The 23,443-nt window shown below is 41.2% G+C and overlaps 1 protein-coding gene across 1 annotated transcript in view; it reads left to right on the top strand.

The window, feature by feature from the left end:
• The window catches only part of LOC124555882, a 241,727-nt gene that overhangs the window by 38,269 nt on the left and 180,015 nt on the right, over positions 1-23,443 (top strand). The window contains exons 5-6 of the mRNA XM_047129943.1: positions 5,450-5,524; positions 13,073-13,147. Of these exons, the coding sequence (XP_046985899.1) occupies positions 5,450-5,524; positions 13,073-13,147 (150 nt within the window). The remainder of the gene's footprint in view (positions 1-5,449; positions 5,525-13,072; positions 13,148-23,443) is intronic.

Here is a 23,443-nt window from a genome sequence, read left to right as displayed (position 1 = left end):
ATGTGCGCCCTGACTGGGACTGGAATCCGGGATCTCCTGCTTACTTGGCAGATGCTCTATCCATCTGAGCAACCGAGGAGAATAGCGTGACTGCAGTGACTTATCCCTTGCACGCTTCCCATGGGACCCACATTCCCAACTGTCCACAGTTGACATATGTAATGTTCCTAATAGATATTTGCCCATCTACTCATTACACGCGCCAACTAAGGTGATGATTCCCATAAGAGTTCAGACAACCTGTACCCATTCGCACGGATGGAGGTCAGTGGCCGGGTAGCTTGTGGTGTAGTGGCTAGTGGTGCTGCCTCTGGATCAAGGGGTCTCGAGTTTGATTCCCAGCTGGATCGTGGATTTTCTCTGCCCAGGGATTGGGTGTTTGTGTTGTCCTCATCATTGCATTATCATTTGGGAAAGTGGCGAGACTGGACAGTGAAAAGATAGGGGATTTGTACGGGCACTGACAATCACGCACAAACCAAATATAAGCAAAAATAGTTCCTCAACACACTCTCTGTCAGCCGATGAGAAGAACATTGATGTGCACAGAAGCCAGCTTTAGCAGTGTGAGAAGAATTTGAAATTTTCTCTCCCTCTTAGCCAGACTGTATTTCACCCTCTTGTCTTCCAGTCCAGGCCTCTTTTTCCAGCTCACTTCATACCCACTGGTAATTAATTTATTTCTATGTGCGTATGTACTTACCTTGTATTTTTGGTTTCTTGTTTAGTTTCTACCATTAAGTGTATGTTTATTTACTTTCTAATTTTGTTTCCAATCAAACAGGAGTTGCAGATATCCGCTCCTCTCCATTTAAAAGAACAGATGATAAGTTGTATAGCTGAAATTGTTTGATGATATGCAGTTATCACCGGTAACAGACAAGGTGCAAGCTCATTGCTCACCTTGCCCACAATCCCAATTCCCCAAAGTACCCTGCACCACCTAGATCTCCCCACTCGCCACACACCTTGCTTTCCCCATCCCACCCCATACGCCGCACTCCAAACTTTTTCCATCCCACCCCACTGACACCTGGCCCACACCACCTCGGCACTCTGTTTTATGTCGTCTCTGCATTGGTTATATTAGTTTAACCCAGAGTTTTATTTTATGTTACCAAACCATCCTCATGTTCTGGTTGTGGAGTCTTACAGACAGTAGCGCACATCGTGGTGGAATGCCCCTTTCCTCTGGAGCTCTATGCTAGGCATGGTCTTTTGGGTTGTTTGCTTCTAATATTGGTGGGTGGCTAGCAGGCAATTGAACTTGTTCTCAATTTTCTTCATGAAAGTGGTTTTTATTCTCAGATATAACATTTTAAACTACCTTCAGGGTGAAGCTGATGTGTCTGGGGTTGGAGCACATCTGCTCCTGTGCTGGATTTGGAGGACCTTTGACACTACCTCCTTTACCAGCTGCCTTGGTCATACCTCTTTAACCCAGTTTTAATTGATTTTAAATGCATTTAGCTGCTTCTTTATCTTGCACCATATTTTCTGTTTCTGTTTCTCATCTGCTTGATCAGTGTATCAGCCAGACCTATGTATTTTTACTTCTCCTAAAATTATTTCTCAGCTTTCACACCAATATTGCTTTCAAAGCCTCAATATTATCACTCCTACATACTTTCATAACTCAATCTAAATTCTAGTTGACATCACTAATGATTTTGCTGTTTGGTCCCCTACAACTCTGTCCTTTGATTCATTCACTCTCTCACTTTCCAGGAATGTATACTCACACTCGTTTTGTTCCTGCCCTCTTAGCCAGAATACATTTCACCCTCTTGTCCTACAGTCCAGGCCTCTTTTTCCATCTCACTTCTGGCCCACTATTACTTACATCTACATCAATACTGTGCAAGCCACCTGACGGTGTGTGGCGGAGGGTACCTTGAGTACCTCTATCGGTTCTCCCTTCTATTCCAGTCTCGTATTGTTCATGGAAAGAAAGATTGTCGGTATGCCTCTGTGTGGGCTCTAATCTCTCTGATTTTATCCTCATGGTCTCTTCGCGAGATATACATAGGTGGGAGCAATATACTGCTTGACTCCTCGGTGAAGGTATGTTCTCGAAACTTCAACAAAAGCCCGTACCAAAGCCCGAGCATCTCTCTTGCAGAGTCTTCCACTGGAGTTTATCTGTCATCTCCGTAACGCTTTTGTGATTACTAAATGATCCTGTAACGAAGTGCACTGCTCTCCGTTGGATCTTCTCTCTCTCTTCTATCAACCCTATCTGGTACGGATCCCACACATGTGAGCAGTATTCAAGCAGTGGGCAAACAAGTGTACTGTAACCTACTTCCTTTGTTTTCGGATTGCATTTCCTTAGAATTCTTCCAATGAATCTCAGTCTGGCATCTGCTTTACCGACGATTAATTTTATATTGTCATTCCATTTTAAATCACTCCTAATGCCTACTCCCAGATAATTTATGGAATTAACTGTTCCCAGTTGCTGACATGCTATATTGTAGCTAAATGATAAAGGATCTTTCTTTCTATGTATTCGCAGCACATTACACTTGTCTACATTGAGATTCAATTGCCTTTCCCTGCACCATGCGTCAATTCGTTGCAGATCCTCCTGCATTTCAGCACAATTTTTCATTGTTACAACCTCTTGATATACTAAAGCATCACCCGAAAATAGCCTCAGAGAACTTCTGATGTTATCCACAAGGTCATTTATATATATTGTGAATAGCAACGGTCCTATGACAATCCCCTACGGCCCTCCTGAAATCACTCTTACTTCGGAAGACTTCTCTCCATTGAGAATGACATGCTGCATTATGTTATCTAGGAACTCTTCAGTCCAATCACACAATTGGTCTGATAGTCCATATGCTCTTACTTTGTTCATTAAACAACTGTGGGGAACTGTATCAAATGCCTTGCCTAAGTCAAGAAACACGACATGTACCTGGGAACCCTTGTCTATGGCCCTCTGGGTCTCGTGGATGAATAGCGTGAGCTGGGTTTCACACGATCATCTTTTTTGAAACCAATGCTGATTCTTGCTGAGTAGATTTCTAGTCTCTAGAAAAGTCATTATATTCGAACATAATACGTGTTCCAAAATTCTACAACTGATCGACGTTAGAGATATAGGTCTATAGTTCTGCACATCTGTTCGACGTCCCTTCTTGAAAACGGCGATGACCTGTGCCCTTTTTCAATCTTTTGGAATTCTACGCTCTTCTAGAGACCTGTGGTACACCGCTGCAAGAAGGGGGGCAAATTCCTTCGCGTACTCTGTGTAAAATCAACTGGTATCCCATCAGGTCCAGTGGCCTTTCCTCTTTTGAGCGATTTTAATTTATTTTCGTATGTGTATGTACTTACCTTTGTACTGTTGGTTTCTTGATAAGTTTCTACCATTAAGTGTATCTGTATATTTCATTTCCAATTTTGTTCCAAATCCACAGGAGTCCCACATACCCGCTCCTCTCCATTTAAAGGAACAGTTACTGTGAAGAGAGAGCCTGAATTTGAGACAGGCAGTAAGTTGTATAGCTGAAATTATTTGATGATCTGCACTTATCAGTGCTAACAGGCAACATGCATGCTCATTGCTCACCCTGCCCCCAACCCCAATTTCCCAAAGCACCCTACACCATACCCACCTAGAACTCTCCACACAGCACACACCTTCCCCATCCCACCCCACATGCTTAACACCTAACTTCCTCCATACCACCCCCATACTACCTAGCTGTCCCTAACCTACCCCACACGTCCTTCCCATCCATGGCCCAGTCTTTCTGTCCCCGGCCCACACCGCCCAGCAGTCCTGTACAGTGCCCGCCTCACTCGCCCAGCCATCCCATCTGTGGCCCACGCCGACCAGTCGTCCTGTCCATGACCCACCCCACCCTGCGGTGCCGTTGTCGGCCTGCGTTGCCCTGCTGTCCCCTTACAGCCTCGCCATCCCACCCTGCCCTGCCCCCAATATCCCAGCTCAACCTCCCTGCACCTAATTAACCAGGCCAACCTCTATGCCTCGCCCTGACCTTACAATTGGTCCCTGCCCCCACTTTCCCATTCCACCCAAGCCTCTCGTGCCCCAGTTTCCCTTCCCATCCTTGCCTCATTTGGCCCCAATAACCTTTCCTGCCACCACTTGGCCTCCCACCCATGCTTCCCTTCATGTTACTCCCACCAATGCTGTCCTGTCATGCTACCTCTAGCCCTGCCCTGCCCCAAGAACCAGCCTGGGCCAACTCTTGCCCCACCCTCCCACACTGCCCTGCCCATGCCACCACTCTCCCACACTGCCCTGCCCATGCCACCGCTCTCCCAGCCCACCCCACTCTCACACTCTTCTTTTTCTCAGGATCCACGGATCAGGTCTCTCTACCTACTCCATTTTTCCTCATTCTTCATATCCCCTTTCATTCTGCACTTTTCCCTGTACTTGCCAATTCTGTTCTATCTCCTCCCACTCTTCAGGTATATCCTCCCACTCCCACATTCTCCCATCTCCCTTTTGGCTGAAACATGTTTCACCCTCTTATTCTTCTCTCTGGGCTTCTTTTGCTCGCTTCTGGTCCACTATTATTTCGTACTTCTCAAGTGTGTTCGTATTTATTTTCCTTGTACTCTTGGTTTCTTATTCAGTTTCTGTGAAGTTGATGTGTCTATTGCTTTACTAATTTTTTTACAAATTTGTAGGTTCTGTAGACATCCGCGCGTCTCCTTTTACAAGATCACTTAGTGTGACGGGAGAGACTGAAGCTATGATAGACAGTAAGTTGTACACTTGAAATAATTTGGTGAACTGTGATTATTATGCAAGTAGACAATGTGCTAGCGCATTGCATCTAGTGTTATTAAACCTGTCCAGAATTTCTGAAATTTCATTATTAAGATCGCATTAGTCAAGCGACATAAAATAAAATAACTTCCATCTCAGGAGAAATCCTTCGTTGTTTTTGGAACAACTCATGAAATTGGTACTAGCTATTTTTTAATTGTGTGTCTGTGGAAATTATGATACTGAAATACTACATATGTATGTGGGAAAGCACTCCGCACATATAATCTTTATAGCAATTGCATGTCATTCTGAAATGAGCATGGTGAATTTATAAATAGAATCTTTACCAGTAAAATGTTATGATTGTCTTCATCTTCTAGCCTGCCCCTTCGCCCTTCCTGATTTCTTCCACATCTCTTCTCCTTTCGTCCCTCCTGTCCCTTTGTCCTAATGTGCATTCTACCTTTCTTTTTGTACTCATTTCACCACACAACGAGATTGCTCAGCATGTCCTCTGCTAACTAACCTATTTCATTTTCATTTTCCTTCATGTCACTGTTTATGCTTTCACCCTTCTTTTGCATTTGATATATATTTTTTTTTAAGTAGATCTCTCTGTTATGTTTATTTGTTTAGAAAGAGTTCAACATTTGCAGTGTTTAAAATTTTGTTACATATCCACAGATACTGGAGATGTCCGCCAACCACCATCTAGGGCATCAGTTAGTGTTACAGCACAGACTGAAGATATAAAAGGTGGTAAGTTGTGTTCTTGAAATTAGTTGTTGACCTTTAATTTTGCTGTGTTTAAAGACACAATGTGTTTTTAAACCTAAAGCAAGAAATGCATTGGTTTTGACATGTAAAATAATCTTTTGTAATGTATGTATAGTCCCAGCTCATATCTTAAGAATGAGCATTCAATGGAAATCATGATATTCCCTTAACACGAAATGTTATTAAAAATTACTCATTTGGTATCACTAGAACAGCTTTGCTTAATTGATAATAATCAAAATTAGTTTCATAATGATTTTGTACTGTTTTAAAGACATTTCTAATTTGTGTTCAATTTGTGATACATTAATTATAGAATAAACTAAGAGAGTTGACTGAAAAGTAATGCCTCCACCTTCATAACTCTCCAACAGTTGGCAGCATTGGTATGTTCTGTAACCTCTTCTCTACAACTCCAGTTGGCGGGAAGCCTTAGCATTGAATGGTTGTGTTGTTACAGTGTAAAGTATAGACCCCTGCGCAAACTGTCGGTCAGTGCGATTTAAACAACGTGCAGTCATTGAATTCTTGACAGCAGAAGGTGTCACCCCAAACGAGATTCATCAGAAGATGAAAGCAGTTTATAATGATTGTATTGATGTGAGTAGTGTACATCTTCGGGCGAGTAACTTTAAAGATGCTGAGGTGGGAACATGTGACCTGCATGACAAATAAAGAGTTGGACATCCTGTGACAGCAGCCACCGAGTTTCACAAGCAAAATCTTGACAGATTGATTCAGGATGATCGTTGTATCACTCAGAGAGAAATTGCAAGCGCAATTGGCATTTCACAAGAATGTGTGGGTCACATTATTGCTTTGCTTGGCTATCGGAAGATTCGTGTACGATTGGTACCCCAGATGCTGACTACTGAAATGAAAGTGCACAGACTTGAAATTTCCCAGGAACTCCTCTCATGTTATGAGAATGAAGGTGATGCCTTTCTCCATTCAATTGTGACAGGAGACAAAACGTCAGTCTATGGAATATCGACTGTGAGACTGTAGTTGCAGAAACAAAGTGTCGACTTCGTTCGTGACGACTTCAGAAAACTTTTCCATCGTTGGCAGAAATGTATCCAACTGGCTGGTGATTATGTGGAAAAGTGAATATTGATAATTAAAGTTCACAGTCTAAGGATTATTTCTGCGATTGATTTATTAAACTATTCCCATTCAAACCCAATTAATGAAGGTGGATGCATTACTTTTCATTCAACCCTCATATATATAGGCTGCTCCTGCTTATCACTAGATTAGATAAAAATTATTGGAGAGGTCAGTGATCATTCATGACATTCACAACCACTGTTGTCTAGATCGCATATTAATTAATCTTAGTATGACCCCTTTCAACATACTTCAGATCAGAAAAAAATAAAGGATACACAAGGAGCACTTTAAATAAGCTGATGTTCAAGCTGGTTATCAGAAACTTCCAAAATCTGGACATATACCAAAGCAAACAAAGATGGACAGTGTGTATCTCATCAAACATAATGGTAAGTGTCAAACCGAGCTCTGTGACAGGTGACTATTGAGAGGTTGTCGTGAGGTGGTGCTTCAGCCAAGTATGGACTGACATACTAATAGAACATTAAACAGGTGTAGTCGTAAAATGAAACATTACAAAGCATTTATGAATTAAAAACACAAGAACTTACTCTCTCCATATACAAAATAAGAAGTATTAAATGTGATTACACATTAAGGTGTTTGGTAGGTCTCTTGTCTCAATTATTATTGTTAAAAACAGAATTGTGAAAAGTAATATTCACAATCACATTCCAAAAGGAAAGAAAGAGAAAGGGCATGGGATGCATCTGTTTTGTTAATTAACGTATTGTAAAAGTCAAATGTGAATTCACTCATCAGAAGTACTGAGAAGCACTATGGCTTTAAATTAAATGGAGATAAAAATATATACCTTACAGACACTGTATATAATACAGATATCATAACAGATGGTTGGAAAGCCATTTATGTTAGATTACATTTGTTAAAAAAATTGGGTGAAAAGAGAGAGAGAGAGAGAGAGAGAGAGAGAGAGAGAGAGAGAGAGAGAGAGAGAGAGAACAGGGCAGCACCAGTAGACAGTCCCCCTCTGTAGTTACAGTACAACCGTCTGGTCAAACAAACTCTGATCGGACTGTGCTCTCATTAAAAAGAGAGAGATAGAGATAGATAGATAGAGAGATAGAGAGAGAGAGAGAGAGAGAGAGAGAGAGAGAGAGAGAGAGAGAATGACTTTGGTATTCGATTTTTGGCAAGTGTGCTTTTTTAGAACAAGGAGATTCATTGCTTTTCGATTCGGAACTTTCCATTTTTGTCTCTGGGTCATACCCATATACCTAAGTTTTTTCTATGGTTACACTTGTGGACATGAAGCCCGGATCTGAATGAAGACGATCCTTCAAACTGTGTGCAGACTGACACACGATTTTTCTTCTATTCATCACTCAAAAGTCTGGAAACAAATTTTACACTTACTCTTCACATTTGCAAATTATCAGTTAAAATGCTTTGCATGGACCTGTACAAGATGCTAAGTTTTTTGGTAAGCTCTGGAATAGTTATTAGCCTGTTTGAACGAACAATTTTTGCCACTTCTTACACATTTTCTTCTGTTTTTGAGGTTGATGGATGTCCTCAATGTTGCTCATCTAATACCAACTCATTTGTGTATTTAAATAGGTCATATCACTGGCAAACTGTCTTCAGAGTTACAGCATTATTGCCATACAATACTTTCAACAATTCATGTGTTTCTTTGACTCTTTCTTGAAAATTGAAACATAACTTAATGTTCACACATTGTTTGAAATCCATAATGTGCATCAGACACAGTAAACACAACCTCATTGTAGCTTCTCTGGGTGCTGACTGACAAGTCAGAACATTTTCCAACTTGATGCTGTCTATCTCAGTGGATCAGACTAGCAGAGAAATTACATAAAATGGTTGTAGTGTCAATTGTGGCTGCTAAAAAGAAATATATTCACCATATTTTTTTCTGCCGGCCTTTTATGTGTTGTTTTATTACTTTGGAGTCATGGTGTGTGTATGTTATCGTCTAGTAGATAAAAACAAAACATTATTTCAGAGCATGGCTCTGTGGAGATCTGTGACTAAAGATTGAACATAAATGTAAATTTGAAAGTAAAATAACTAAAGTAGAATACCTCCAGTGGTCACAGACTCCTTTCTCTATCATGATACGTCACATATAAACCATCTCAGTTTGTGACTACTGGGTGAACAGAGATGATGTCTATAAAGAAATATGTGCAAAGAATGTATGAGGTGTGTTCAAAAAGTATTGGGAATTTTCATTTTTTGGAAGTAAGTTGTTTTATTTGTCTGTATGAATGTAGCCTCCTTCAGAGTAGTCCGAATCAGATATTACACATGTATGCCAGTGCTTCTCCAATCCCTGAAACACTTCTGCAGTTCGATCCTTGGGATACTACTTAGCTAGTTTAAGCAATGTGGTTTTTATCCCATCTATGCTTGTAAAATGAATGCCCTTTAAGATTGTCTTTACTTTCTGGAAACAGAAAAAAATTATGTTGGGGCCATATCTTTCAAATGTGAAGACTGCTTCATCATTACAGTGTTGTTTCTGGCCAAAAATTCACGAACAAGCAATGAAATTAACATTAATGAACAGTTGCATTTGGCAGTAATTTTGCGATTACACATTTCATACCCACAACATCTGAAAAGACTTCATGGTATGAGCCAATTGAGCCAGTTAATACACCATCATCAGCAACTTCTCCGATTGTTATTCGGCGCTCGTTCATACTCATTTCTTTCACTTTTGCCACATTTGCATTGCTTGTTGCTGTTGTGTGGGGGTGTCCAAAACACTTGTCGTTTTCAGTGTCATCAGTGTCTTCATGGCCATCTTGGAAATGCTTACACCACTTGTAAACCCTTGTTTTACTATAGCAGACCCACCAAAAGCAATATTCAACATTTCTAATTTTTTTTTACATTTTTCCCATTTTTTATAGCAAAATTCTCGAATACAGTTTTAAAACAAATCAATAATTGATACTCGCAACCCCACATATGTAACCTTTTTGACAACTAATGACGTACTAGACGTCTAGTATGGCTACCATTGTATGGCTACATTTCAGACATATTTACCAAAACAGCAACGAAACATCTGACTAATACAACCCTAAAATTAAAAAATATTACCAGTGCTGTTTTAATGCACCTGTTATAACAAAACAAAAGACTATTTCAGAGCAAGTCTTAAAGCATTGTAGAAATCTTTGGTTGTGTAGATGAATAGATGTGTTGGTGTAAATATCTCCAGAGGGAAACACATTCTTTTGTGTCAGGTTTTTATAGCATAGTACTTTGTACACATTTATATAATCAGGTGACATGCTGAAAACAATATGTGTAATGATTACGTTGCAAACAGTGGCAAAATTGTACATAAATAAGTTTTCTTTAATTACTATGTTACATTGTGTGTGTGTGGGGGGGGGGGGGGGGGGGGATTCAGAGAAGAGAGAGGATGAAAGGAGTGACAGAAGGAAAGCAAACACTTTTGTATGTCAAAGCAGTGGGTTGTTAAGATTAAATCTGTTACATATTATAGCTGAGTAAAAGTTGAAGTACTACATTGGTTACCGAGCGACGTGTCGCAGTGGTTAGCACAATGGAATTGCATCTGGGAGGATGATGGTTCAAGCCCCACGTCTGGCTATCGTTATTTATGTTTTCTGTGATTTCCCTAAGTAGCTTCTGGTAAATGCTGGGAAGGTTCTTTTAAAAGGCCACTGTCGACTTCCTTCCCCATTCTTTCCTAATCCGATGGGACCGATAACCTCACTTTTTGGTCCCCTCTCCAAATCAACCAACCAACCAGTATGAGATTTTCACTCTGCAGAGGAGTGTGCACTGATATGAAACTACCTGGAAGATTAAAACTGTGTGCCGGACCGAGACTCGAACTTGCCTTTCATGGGCAAGTGCTCTACCATATGAGCTACCCAAGCATGACTTGCGATCCGTCCTCGCAGCTTAAATTCTGCCAGTACCTCGTCTCCTACATTCCAAACTTCACAGAAGCTCTTCTTGCAGAACTAGCCTTGCAGAACTAGCATGCCTGGAAGAAAGGATATTGCAGAGACATGGCTTAGCCACAGCCTGGGGGACGTTTTCAGAATGAGATTTTCGCTCTGCAGTGGAGTGTGTGCTGATGTGAGTATCCTTTCTTCCAGGAGTGCTAGTTCCGCGAGGTTCACAGAAGAGCTTCTGTGAAGTTTGGAAGGTAGGAGATGAGGTACTGGCAGAATTGAAGCTGTGAGGACAGGTTGTGAGTCGTGCTTGGGTAGCTCAGATGGTAGAGCACTTGCCTGCGAAAGGGACAGGTCCCGAGTTTGAGTTTCGGTGCAGCACACAGTTTTAATCTGCCAGGAAGTTTCAACCAACCAATACATTGATTATGGTTTAAAATAATATATGCATATCTGTGTACTGACAGGTGATACAAACTGTTGGTATGATGGGTCTGTTAGATTTTGCAAGTCAGGCTGTTCCATTGTTCATTTAGAAAATATCATAGAAACATGTAAATAACCAATTTATGGTAATTGTAGGTTTGAATGTTTATGAATGAAACAGTTGCAGTCCAAACATTCAATTTTGTATACACTTGTATTGTGTAGTGGGTTTCTTTGTGTTGTTGTTATAAGTTACTCACTGGCCAGTCTTGCTGTCAGTAGTGAAAGATACATTTAGGACTTTTGATTTGAAGACATTACAAATCTGATGTGAAATGCTACCCAGAAATGGGATTGTATGGAAGATCTTTCTTTGTGTTTGCATTTTGTGCTTTAATTGTTGGGCTACTATAGCTATTTGCAGTGGCTGTTTGTTGTATTATTTCCATTTCTTGTTTGTAATTAACTTCAGAGAGTGGCAGTTCGACTGCTCCATTGACCATGTAGTGGAATGCTACTATTTTGTGGGCTGTGGGGTGACGAGAGAGGTTTTATGAATGGTAGTCTGTGTCGTGATAGGTTTTTGATAAATTTCAAGTTGTTGTATTATCCATTATTCTAATGGTCAAGTCTAGAAAGTTTATGGTGTCACCTACTTGGTGCTCAACTATGAACTTTACATTTTCATGGAAGCTGTTTAATAATTGGTTAACTCATTGATATCATTTTCTGTGCCTTTGGTTAAAATGATGACATCATCTACATATCTGTAGTAAAAAATATGTTTTTGAGGGTGTGGTACTAGAAATTTCATTTGTTTGCATACTTTTCATGTTTTTCACTTGTACATGAACCATGACTCGGGTTGCCAACTTTTTAAGGCAAAAATGTATTTTATTTCAAGGAGAGGTAAATAAAAAGTATATTTCTAAAAATGCAGTATTTTCAAAATTGTACGTATTTATTTACTGAAATACAAATTTCTCGTAAATGTGAATTTTTTGTTTGTTTCAAAAGTTTAATAACTGGTGCTAAATTATAAATGAAGAGTTAGTGGTGCTACATTATGAATAAACAGTTGCTTTTTTAATTAAATTTATTGAAGCTCTGTCTCCCTCTTCTCGCTGGTGTGCACAAATGACCATTAATTCGATTTTGTTCAATGCTGAGGTGACATGAACGGAAAGCATATAAGATAAATTATTTTTAATTTTTAGGTGACTTAATCACTTGCTTTTTATGTAGGTACTGTCACTTTTCAGAAGTATTTTGTTTGGCAAGAAATATTTGTCTTCATTCATTAATTTTCTTAACTTTATTTAATTAATGTTGTTTCATAGTGTGAAACATCCTTTCAATATTTTATATGATATTGAATTTATCTTGAGGATCACTTTTTATTTAGTCATATGATTTCTTTCATTCCCACACCACTGAGCATTTAGGCATTGTGGTCACGACATAAAGATCACTATTAAGAAAGCACCTATTCATAGACATGGATGAAGAACTAAACTAAAAACTACTTACTGGCAGTCAATAGAAAGCTGGTATCAGAATTGCAATAAGAGTGACAACTGGTGATAACAGAATGCAGTAAACAATAATGACTTAACAGGGTCAAAACAATTGAATGTTACAGATTAGTAGTGAATGTGTCAGATTGCTTCTACAGTCTGGTTTCACTCCAAAAGAATGAACGAATAATAATCCTACAGATATGTAAAGCTATCACCATCTGAGTCAATTGTTTTTAATTGTTTGTTCCCATCACTAGTCCTCCGCCTCCTCTCCCACACCTCTGGCCACCTCCACACATGCCCTCCCTCAAACTTTGCTGGTTGTCCACCCCTCTCCCTCACTGCTCTTGCCAATGTCTAACCTACTTGTGCTATATTCTCTTTATTGTTGGTTTCTTCTTCAGTATTTATTCTTTATCTGCCCTGTTAGTTGTAGTATTTTGTATTTACTGCTTAAATATATTTGTGTTGTTTTTTTTTAATTTATATAAACTAAATTGAACAGTTTTGCCTTTTAAAATTTTGTTACAAATCCACAGGTGCTGAAGATGTCCGTCCTTCGCCATCCCGAAGATCAGCTACTGTGGAAATACAGAAAGAAAGTTTCACACGTAGTAAGTTGTGTTCCTGAAATTAGTCAATTATTTATTATTATCACTATATGAATACCCAAGCTGCTAATTCACTGCATCTAGTTCTTGTAAAACAGTCAAGCTTTCTAAATTTTCGCTACTGTGCGGGTGTGAAACAGAGTATGAGACGACGGGCACCACACCAGAGAATGGCCAAGCTGGATGCGTACAGCGGTCGAAGCATCTGTGGCATGAGAGAGGAATGAGAGCCACTGCAGGTGTGCATGGCCCGTAGATGGAGCGCTGGAGGCGGCGTGGACTGCAGACAGAGTGCTCGATGAGGCGTTGATTAAAAATGGAGTGCAAAGCACCATCCCGGCTTAAATACTGGACCTGAGCCACCTGATCACCAATCTCAGGGAGTGCCTGAAGACGACATTGAGTTGACCGTCAAAATATCGTGAGAATGATGCGAATAACAGGCAGAAGACCCAATTATTCAGAGTATTGCTGGGAAAACCGGAAGAATTATGTGATAAATAACTTTATACAATACTACCAGGAGAGTAATTTCCATAAGATTGGAGCATTCGATTAACTTCATACCTGTGCTTTCATTTGTATGAGTATTCATATAGAAAATATGAGAGTCACGAGAATGCTAAGAACCTTGACTGGCAGCCTCTGGATCAACTGCAAGCACCGTTATTGTGTGAGGCTTATTCAGGCCAGCAGTTCTCTGCCTGGGTGGATTTTTTATGTTCATAGCAAACTGTGGGGTCGGAACAATTTTTACAGCTCAAATTTGGCCTTCTGGTAGAAAGGAGTGCTAACACTCAACTAATAAAAAACAGCTCAAATGGACAGATCTCTTGAGGAAAACACCGTAAGAATGATGGTAAAGAAAGTAACAGGGCATAAAATTGCCAAAATTCATTTATAGTAGTAAAGAGAGGGAGAGATATTTCAAAAACATTCACCCTTTCTACACATGTAAAACTTTAGAAGCAATAGCCCATCTTTGAAAGGAGTCAGACAACTTCGAAACAGCTACACTGCAAATTTCAAAGCTTTTAAGTTTGAAAAAAAATTGGTGAATACCCAATTGTAACAGAAACGCATAGTATCCTTAATTTCAGCATGCGGGTAGTCATCTGTCTAGGTATAATGGCTATTGAATGAAAGGAAGAGTGGTGAAACGTTGGCTTCTAAGCCACGAAGAAAATTGTTAAGAGAGATTATTGGGTTATTAGAAAAAAAAATAAAGCATATGTTTTGACATTTAACTCCCCTGTATTACCAGAGGATATCAAAGCTTGGTTTATCTGCCCCGAAGTTAGAACATGTATGCCAAACCCTGTGAGATCCTTTAAACACCAAAAGTTTGGATATACAACTCTTGGTTGTAACAGTGGGCTCATATGCCATAGATGGTGCCAAAGGCACTTAAGGCAAATTAACCCTGTACATCTATAATGTGTGTCAGCTCTTGAGGTGATCATCCCATATGAAACAAGGACTGATGTGCATTAATGCCGAGAAAAGCAAAAAGCAGAAACTGAAGATCATCAGAATCCCAAATGGTGAGCCGAGAAAGTCTTTAAAGTTATATAACGTCTAGCATTCACCAAACCTTTTATTATATCAGCTGCAGAAATCAGTACCATCGGATAACTGAGCAGTGCTACTTTCCATTGCTGAAGTCAATGTTGTGGACATGATGTTACCGTGGACGAACTAAAACACACTACTACCCTTTCTTCTAACACTTCCTGTTCATCATCACGGCAGAGGGAAAGGGGAAAAGAAAACTCTTACTGAAAGATGGTTCTTGTAATACAGTGAAATGTGAATGGGTTCAAAAAACATATGGAGGGGCTCAAATTCCTAGCACAGAAAAAGCCACTCTGCAGGAGAGACAACTGAAAATGATTGATGTCCTTGTGTTAAAAACTTCTCTCTTCAAAGGGAAGATGACATCAGTGGCAACAGAGCTAAGATTAGGGTAGCATTATTTATTATTGATACATGCACAGTTCACCTGTTCCACTCTCAACCAGCTTGCTTTAAGTAGCTGTTGTCATCCATCTGTCACCGAAAATTAATGTCTGCCCAGAGTACTTGCCACCATAAGACTCACTTGATAAAGATTCTATTGTAGGTCTCATTGGGCAACTCCCTAAATCATTCCTACTTGTGTGTCATTTTAATGCACCTGCCCCGGGATAGAATTACTGAGAGCCCGATTGTGTCAGAAGATATCTGTCTTCTGAAGAGAGCGACACAATTTAGCTCTGCCGTAGATTTGTTCTTTGCAATTGAATTTTTCTTCTGTTCCCTGCATTACAGATATTGTAGTGTGGCAAGTGGATATCAATACACACTCAAGCTACCACTTCCCTACCTGGACACACATTCTGAATAGAAGAGAACACAAAAGAAGCCACCAAAATTGATGCTCAGCAAGGCAGACTGGATTCTGCTGGGCGAAGGGGGTGGGGGTTGGGGTTTGGGTGGGGGTGGTCATGTGCCCATTTCAGCCGTAGTAAGATTGGAACACATTGATAAAGATCATTAGCATCTGGAAATTGTGGGATTATATTGAATGCATGATTCACCATATTGCTGAGACATCCACATGAAATACCTCAGAACACCCTAAAGCTGTCCTCTCACGGTATGTGAAAATGTATGTGGATGAGGAGACGGTGATGTCACAGTGTGGTATTCCATGTTCCACAACACTGCGAAGTGTGAAATGAAGAATCTGGCATTTCACATTTATATCCCATGAAGAGGAACACAGCCAATGAGAGGCATCATCATTTTCGCATCACAAGCAGAATGTAGGAGTCACTGAATTTTCTGAATTTAAACTCCGTATTTTATGTTTTTTTAGTATTGAGTATGTGGTTGAATATAAGCTGCTTCAAAGCATCAGCAAATTGTGAACTCTCAAAAACGGGTCATTTTAGGTACGATTTGTTACAATGAAAGACAGGATACTTTATATCAGTAGTTAAAGGCTTCCTGTATTTGATGCATTTAATGTTATAATTTGTGTGCAATGAAAGTGTACTGTTTCATTGCTACAGCACAATGATGATCTATCAAAAGTGCATGGTTTAGTAAAACCTAATGGAATTTTTAGACACAGCCTTTACACAGTATATACCACATTGAGGAGCGGTGGCCATATCGAAGCTGTAGCGAAGGTTACAGTACCATGAGTGTGAAAGGTAGCACGTTTGTGTCCAGCTCCTTCCAAATCCCCCCCCCCCACCCCCCCCCCACCCCCCACCCCCCCAAAAGGTTGAGGGGCTTTCTTATAAATGTAATAGAAAGGTTATTGGCAACAGTCAAAGTTATTTATTAGAATCAATGTATTAGCTGCAATTCTTGCTTCATAGGCCATCGACTAGAATGTTTCCCCAGTGCATAGTAATCTTAACATGACTGACAGTCTGTGTCAGAAAGTTAACACAAGTTACACACTGAAAGTTTTCGCTGTTATGAAACTGTTTGAAATACACACTGATCAGCCAGAACATTATGACCACGTACCTAATAGCCGGTAAGTTCGACTACATCTGCACACACAGATCACCTCATTTCTGTAAATTCCAAGGACACCATGTCAATCACATCCCCGATGTATTCAATAGGGTTCAGGTCTGATGAATTGGTGGCCAGCACATCAATTTGAACTCACCACTGTGTTCCCCAAGCCACTCCATCACACTCCTGGCCTTGTGAAATGGTGCATTATCTTCTTGAAAAATGCCACTGCTGTCGGGAACCATGATTGTCATGAAGGGGTGTATGTGGTCTGAAACCAATGTATGATATTCTTTGTCCATCATGGTGCCTTGCACAAGCTCCATTGGACCCACTGATGCCCACTTGAATGTACCCCAGAGCATAACGGTGCTGCCACCAGCTTGTCTCTGTGCCACAGTACAGGTGTTAAGGAGCTGTTCTCTTGAAAGTGACGGATTTGTGTCCTCCCATCGGCATGATGAAGAAGGTATCGGGATTAATCAGATAATGCAGTGCTCTGCCACTGTGCCAACATCCAGTGCTGGGCGAAGGGGGTGGGGGTGGGGGTTTGGGTGGGGGTGGTCATGTGCCCATTTCAGTCGTAGTTGCCAGTGTCATGATATTAACATTGGCACATGCACAGGTCATCGGTTGCAAAGCCTGTTATTATGAGTGTTTTGTGCACTGTGTGTACAAACAAACTTGTACTTTGCCCAGCATGAAAGTCTGATGTTAGTTCTGGCGTAGTTCAGCGCCTGTCCTGTTTTATCAATCTGCCCAGCCTATGACAGGCGACATTTATAAAAAGGCGTGGCCTCCAACCGCATGATGTCTGGACGTGGTTTCAGCTTTGTTTCTCCACAGTACTCCTTGAACACCTGAGGAGTCATGGATTCTTCGAAATGCTAGTGTCAAGCCTCTGCATCATCATAACCTGCCCTTGGTCAAGCTCAGATGAATCACCCGCCTTCTCCATTCTACACAAGGACAGCCCACTCACTGATACTACATGCACTGTGCATGTGTCTGACTAGCAGTCATACCTTGCCAGTTGGTGCTGCTATTGCCTGGATGGGTTTAAATCGATAGTAGGTCGGTGGTCATAATTTTGTCACTGATCAGTGTATATACCTATCTCTTGGTTTTATGAACTGTCTCGTGTTAGTGTCTTGCCAGTAGATATCTTTGCCATTGATGGTGAGCAAATCGAAAATTTCTCCTCTTCCTTTCGAATGAAATTATGAAACTAATCCCAATCTTGAAATCTGTGCGATGAAGTATGTTACTTCAATGTCATGATAGTCAATATAACATCGAGAATATGGATATTATATATGTGCAATCTGACAATAGAAATGAGACTAACTATATTCGGTTTAAAACTGAAAATAGGATGGAGATTTAATTGAGTTGACAATTACTTCTGCTAGTATGTATCTCAGATCGTTGTACAGCATTATATAGTGTTCCTGTATCAACTGTTCATTGTTCAAGCTATCAAAGAGTCCAGAATCTTCTTTGCAATTTTCTTCACTATTATTTCACTGTTGCTAACAGAGTTAATGCAGCTATTTTATGCGCATCTATTTTTGTAGAGAATCTGTTAGATTTACGTGCCAGATGCAGCTGGGAATAGCTACTGGAGAGTGCTGTAGTCACAAATCATGATAATGACAATGTTGGTTTGTGGGGCACTGAACATTGTGGTCGTCAGCACCCATGCAAGTTCCAAATCTTTCCATTTCCAGTCTTGACACTTCCCAAATGATGAGACAAATCATGATGCGGAACATATTTTGTGAGATGTTGCATGTTGCTTCAGAGCATGCAGCAACCATGACAGACACGACATCTGGCATATTTCATGATGAGAAACATGTCCCTTGTGAGGATTGCTTAAGAGGCAATGGTGTAATGGAAAATGCCGTAGTGCAGTCAGGGACAAGTGGGTGGCACAGTGAATGTTCAGAGTGAGAATAACAGGAGAGAACCATTTAGTCTTCAAAGTTATGAAAGCACAAGCATGGTGAATAATTAAAGCAAGCAGAAAAGTGTCAAGGCAAGAGTTTTGTAAAACCATTAATCATTCCACACCAGCTCCTATAATATGCGAATCAATCAGATGGGTCACTGATAAAGGTTGTGCTACTCTCATCCCTGCCTCAGGACCATGGACTGTTTTGTATAGCATGTTGGGACAGCTGTGTAAACAACTATGTGTTGTGCAGGTATCAGACCGACAAAAGGAGCTAAAAGAACAATGCCTATCCCTCGCCTCTGCGTCAAAGTTAGTGAGCCACCATTTCTATCTGACAGGGGTCCTGACTGTGCAACATGCCTTCAAAGCTAAGTCAGCCAAGAATCTCCAACATACAAACATTCCAACAGAGTGACTGTTGCTGACCATATGTGAGCCACAAAGCCATTACGAGTCCAGGCAAAACAGCTTTTAGTGGACAACAGTATAGGACATCAAGGTTCTCCTAGAGCAGTGGAGCATTCAGCTCTTGGATGATAGACATACCCAGGAAGAACTTTAAATTACTTTCGGGGGGGGGGGGGGGGGGGGATATTGGTATGGCATATTTTGTCAGCAAACATTCTTTTGTATTTTAAACAATCACTGTAATGATTCAGTGGTTTATGCAGATGGTCCCAAGCAAGGGACTTAGGTGACTTTTCATTAGCTTTTCCAGGCAGCATCCCAAGCATTCACTTGCCAACAGACTTCAGTGTCTAGGATGCATGGTTGTATGCAATCTGGATGGCTCTTATGCAAATGAGATGTATGCATATGAAGATTTTCCTTATCTGTTCCAACTCACAAAGTGCTATGCAAAGCATCGAGAGAATATATCTAGCAGAAAATTTTCTACAGAAAATTTTGGCTACCCTGTTTTCTGTACCGAACAGGACAGGTCAGATTTTGGGGTAACGAGATGACAGATACAGTCAAACAAGTTTGTGATAAGAATTCAGTGACATCAGTTAAGTCACTAGTGAGAAGGACAATCATGGGTACGTGGGGAAGAGTGTGACTTGAAATGAGTGGAAATAAAATTCAGACACTTAAAACAACTTACTGACTGTGACGTACTACTCACTCAACAAAATGAGACCATTTTTACTGGATCTACACTCCTGGAAATGGAAAAAAGAACACATTGACACCGGTGTGTCAGACCCACCATACTTGCTCCGGACACTGCGAGAGGGCTGTACAAGCAATGATCACACGCACGGCACAGCGGACACACCAGGAACCGCGGTGTTGGCCGTCGAATGGCGCTAGCTGCGCAGCATTTGTGCACCGCCGCCGTCAGTGTCAGCCAGTTTGCCGTGGCATACGGAGCTCCATCGCAGTCTTTAACACTGGTAGCATGCCGCGACAGCGTGGACGTGAACCGTATGTGCAGTTGACGGACTTTGAGCGAGGGCGTATAGTGGGCATGCGGGAGGCCGGGTGGACGTACCGCCGAATTGCTCAACACGTGGGGCGTGAGGTCTCCACAGTACATCGATGTTGTCGCCAGTGGTCGGCGGAAGGTGCACGTGCCCGTCGACCTGGGACCGGACCGCAGCGACGCACGGTTGCACGCCAAGACCGTAGGATCCTACGCAGTGCCGTAGGGGACCGCACCGCCACTTCCCAGCAAATTAGGGACACTGTTGCGGCGAGGACCATTCGCAACCGTCTCCATGAAGCTGGGCTACGGTCCCGCACACCGTTAGGCCGTCTTCCGCTCACGCCCCAACATCGTGCAGCCCGCCTCCAGTGGTGTCGCGACAGGCGTGAATGGAGGGACGAATGGAGACGTGTCGTCTTCAGCGATGAGTCGCTTCTGCCTTGGTGCCAATGATGGTCGTATGCGTGTTTGGCGCCGTGCAGGTGAGCGCCACAATCAGGACTGCATACGACCGAGGCACACAGGGCCAACACCCGGCATCATGGTGTGGGGAGCGATCTCCTACACTGGCCGTACACCACTGGTGATCGTCGAGGGGACACTGAATAGTGCACGGTACATCCAACCGTCATCGAACCCATCGTTCTACCATTCCTAGACCGGCAAGGGAACTCGCTGTTCCAACAGGACAATGCACGTCCGCATGTATCCCGTGCCACCCAACGTGCTCTAGAAGGTGTAAGTCAACTACCCTGGCCAGCAAGATCTCCGGATCTGTCCCCCATTGAGCATGTTTGGGACTGGATGAAGCGTCGTCTCACGCGGTCTGCATGTCCAGCACGAACGCTGGTCCAACTGAGGCGCCAGGTGGAAATGGCATGGCAAGCCGTTCCACAGGACTACATCCAGCATCTCTACGATCGTCTCCAAGGGAGAATAGCAGCCTGCATTGCTGCGAAAGGTGGATATACACTGTACTAGTGCCGACATTGTGCATGTTCTGTTGCCTGTGTCTATGTGCCTGTGGTTCTGTCAGTGTGATCATGTGATGTATCTGACCCCAGGAATGTGTCAATAAAGTTTCCCCTTCCTGGGACAATGAATTCATGGTGTTCTTATTTCAATTTCCAGGAGTGTATAAAGAGCCTGGCACTTTGACCACAATTTCCTCCTGCGTCAAAAGTGAAACGTGTGGCGTAACTGTAACAATGTGCCATATTTTATGTATATGTTGTTTGTATGCTGATATGAGAGCATTAAATGGCTTGGCTAGAGATTTGCATTTTATTTTAAGCAGTGGTTGAATGACTATGGCACGTGTTTCAAATTTTGTGACTACATAATGAGTTTTTTCGCTACATAAAATACACCCATTCATACTCAGCAAGGGTGCTGATAACCAAGCCATCGAGCACCGAGTGGTGGTGGTGGTGGTGGTGGTGGTGGTAGTTAATGTTAAAATAAGGCCGTCATGAGAAATGTACCAGTAATATCGGACCATTTTAGTATTATCTTCAGAGCAGCTTCACCATCAATAATGAAGGGTTTAATTACTTTTTTGTTTATTTATTGAATATTATGTAAATTGTGATTTTCAATCCAAAGTGCATTTGTGACACCTCTCATCTATTACAATTGCAATGCACAAATCACTTAAGTGGAGAAGAAAAACTTCTTTCCTTGTTGTATCTTTATAATAGAGAATTAAGTTATCATCTGCATTTCACACACACCTTGTGCTATCAGAGCAGTTTCTGCAGGACAGAATCTTTACTTGTGAAGTGTAAGTGTTGGGATGCAAAGGTGGTTTGTTCTTGACCATATACACTTTTGGGCCCTGTAGACTTATCTAGGTTGATGTGAGATAGTGTTAATAGCTAGCCCTTTCTCTAATGTTATGTAAGAAATGGCACTGACAGGATTGCAGCTGGAAATGGTGGCTGAATACAGAGATTGGACTGCATGCTGAATACAGAGATTGGACTGCATCTACATCTTTCACAGAGTTACACCTGTGGATTGAGAGCACATGTTGCACAGGAACATGCAGGGAGACTAGTTAGATAATGTGGATAGTGGAGTGCTGATGTGGTAAGAGTGAGGAGGATGATTTTGGAGGATATTATCATTTCAGGGATGGCAAGAGATGTCTGAAACCCTTTTGGAGTATTTTGTTTGGTTCGTCCTGCACTGATTGATACTGTGTGACAAAGGAAATGCTCTTACGTGTCTGGTTAGCAATGTGGGTGGCATATTAGTTTTACACGGGAATCAACATGGGAGATCCATTCCCATAGTAAATGGAAAGTGTGAATTCATTATGTGAAAACTAGTCAGATTTTCGACTTTGGGGGAAGTGAACTGCTTGTCCCATGGGTTCAAACCTTTGCACACTTATCACACTTGTGTTCTGACTACTTAAGTCACCATTTTTGCACCTACATAATTTCTTTTCACAAACATTTCCAACCAATCAGGTTCCAACAGACAATAATTCTCATAAGTCTAGTCTTCCAAAACCATGTCAGCCAACCAGAACCATCTTTAAACTACTTGTGCTCCCCTTGTTAAATATTCCTTCTCTGGAATTCCAAACTCCTACATCCCATCTGCTTGCCACAAAATAATTAGACAAACACACTTGACACAGAATGTGTTATCATCATACTGTGATCATGAATCACTCTCAATTTAAAACATTACATGCAGTTTATTCATATTTAAGACTACCCACAGTTGCTATTGGTGTTTTAGGTATGAATTAAAATGCTAATTACTGAGAATAAATGAAAAATTTGCATGGAAAGCATGTAACTGTGAAATAAATGTTTTTGCTTTTAATACTAGGAAAATTAGTTTATTCCACAGTTTTGATGATCTTCCATGTTTTACATTACATACTTCAATTTGTACTCTGCTACAGTTTTATTATCCTCAGACAACTTACACTACCTGACCAAAAAGTTGAAGCACCTAGAAGGGAGGGAAGGAACAAAACGAAACTCCTAGGTTTGAGAGGGTATGTGATGTTATTCCAGTGGTTACAGTATTAAGTCAAATTTACAAAGAACTTGGATGCCTGAGTCCATTTATCAGTATGACATCGTATCCACTCTGGCCCTGATGAATGCTTTGATTTGGACGAGAAGGGTTTCTTAAAGCCATATTATTCTCTCCTGAGGTAAGCTAGCACACAACTGTTGTAACTAGTCCTTTCCCATAAGTGTTTTATTGGAACAGATGTGGGGATATTGCTGACCATGAGAGTAATTCAACACCACGTTTGCACAGTTCGTAGAGACATGTTGCATGTGTGGATTAGCATTGTTCTGTTGAAAAATGGAACCACGATGCTGTTGCACAAGAGGTAACATGTAAGTACACAGGATGT

This window comes from Schistocerca americana, chromosome X (genome assembly GCF_021461395.2).
Source record: "Schistocerca americana isolate TAMUIC-IGC-003095 chromosome X, iqSchAmer2.1, whole genome shotgun sequence".
In the NCBI taxonomy this organism is placed as follows: Eukaryota; Metazoa; Arthropoda; class Insecta; order Orthoptera; family Acrididae; genus Schistocerca; species Schistocerca americana.
This window is presented reverse-complemented; position numbering and strand designations above follow the sequence as displayed.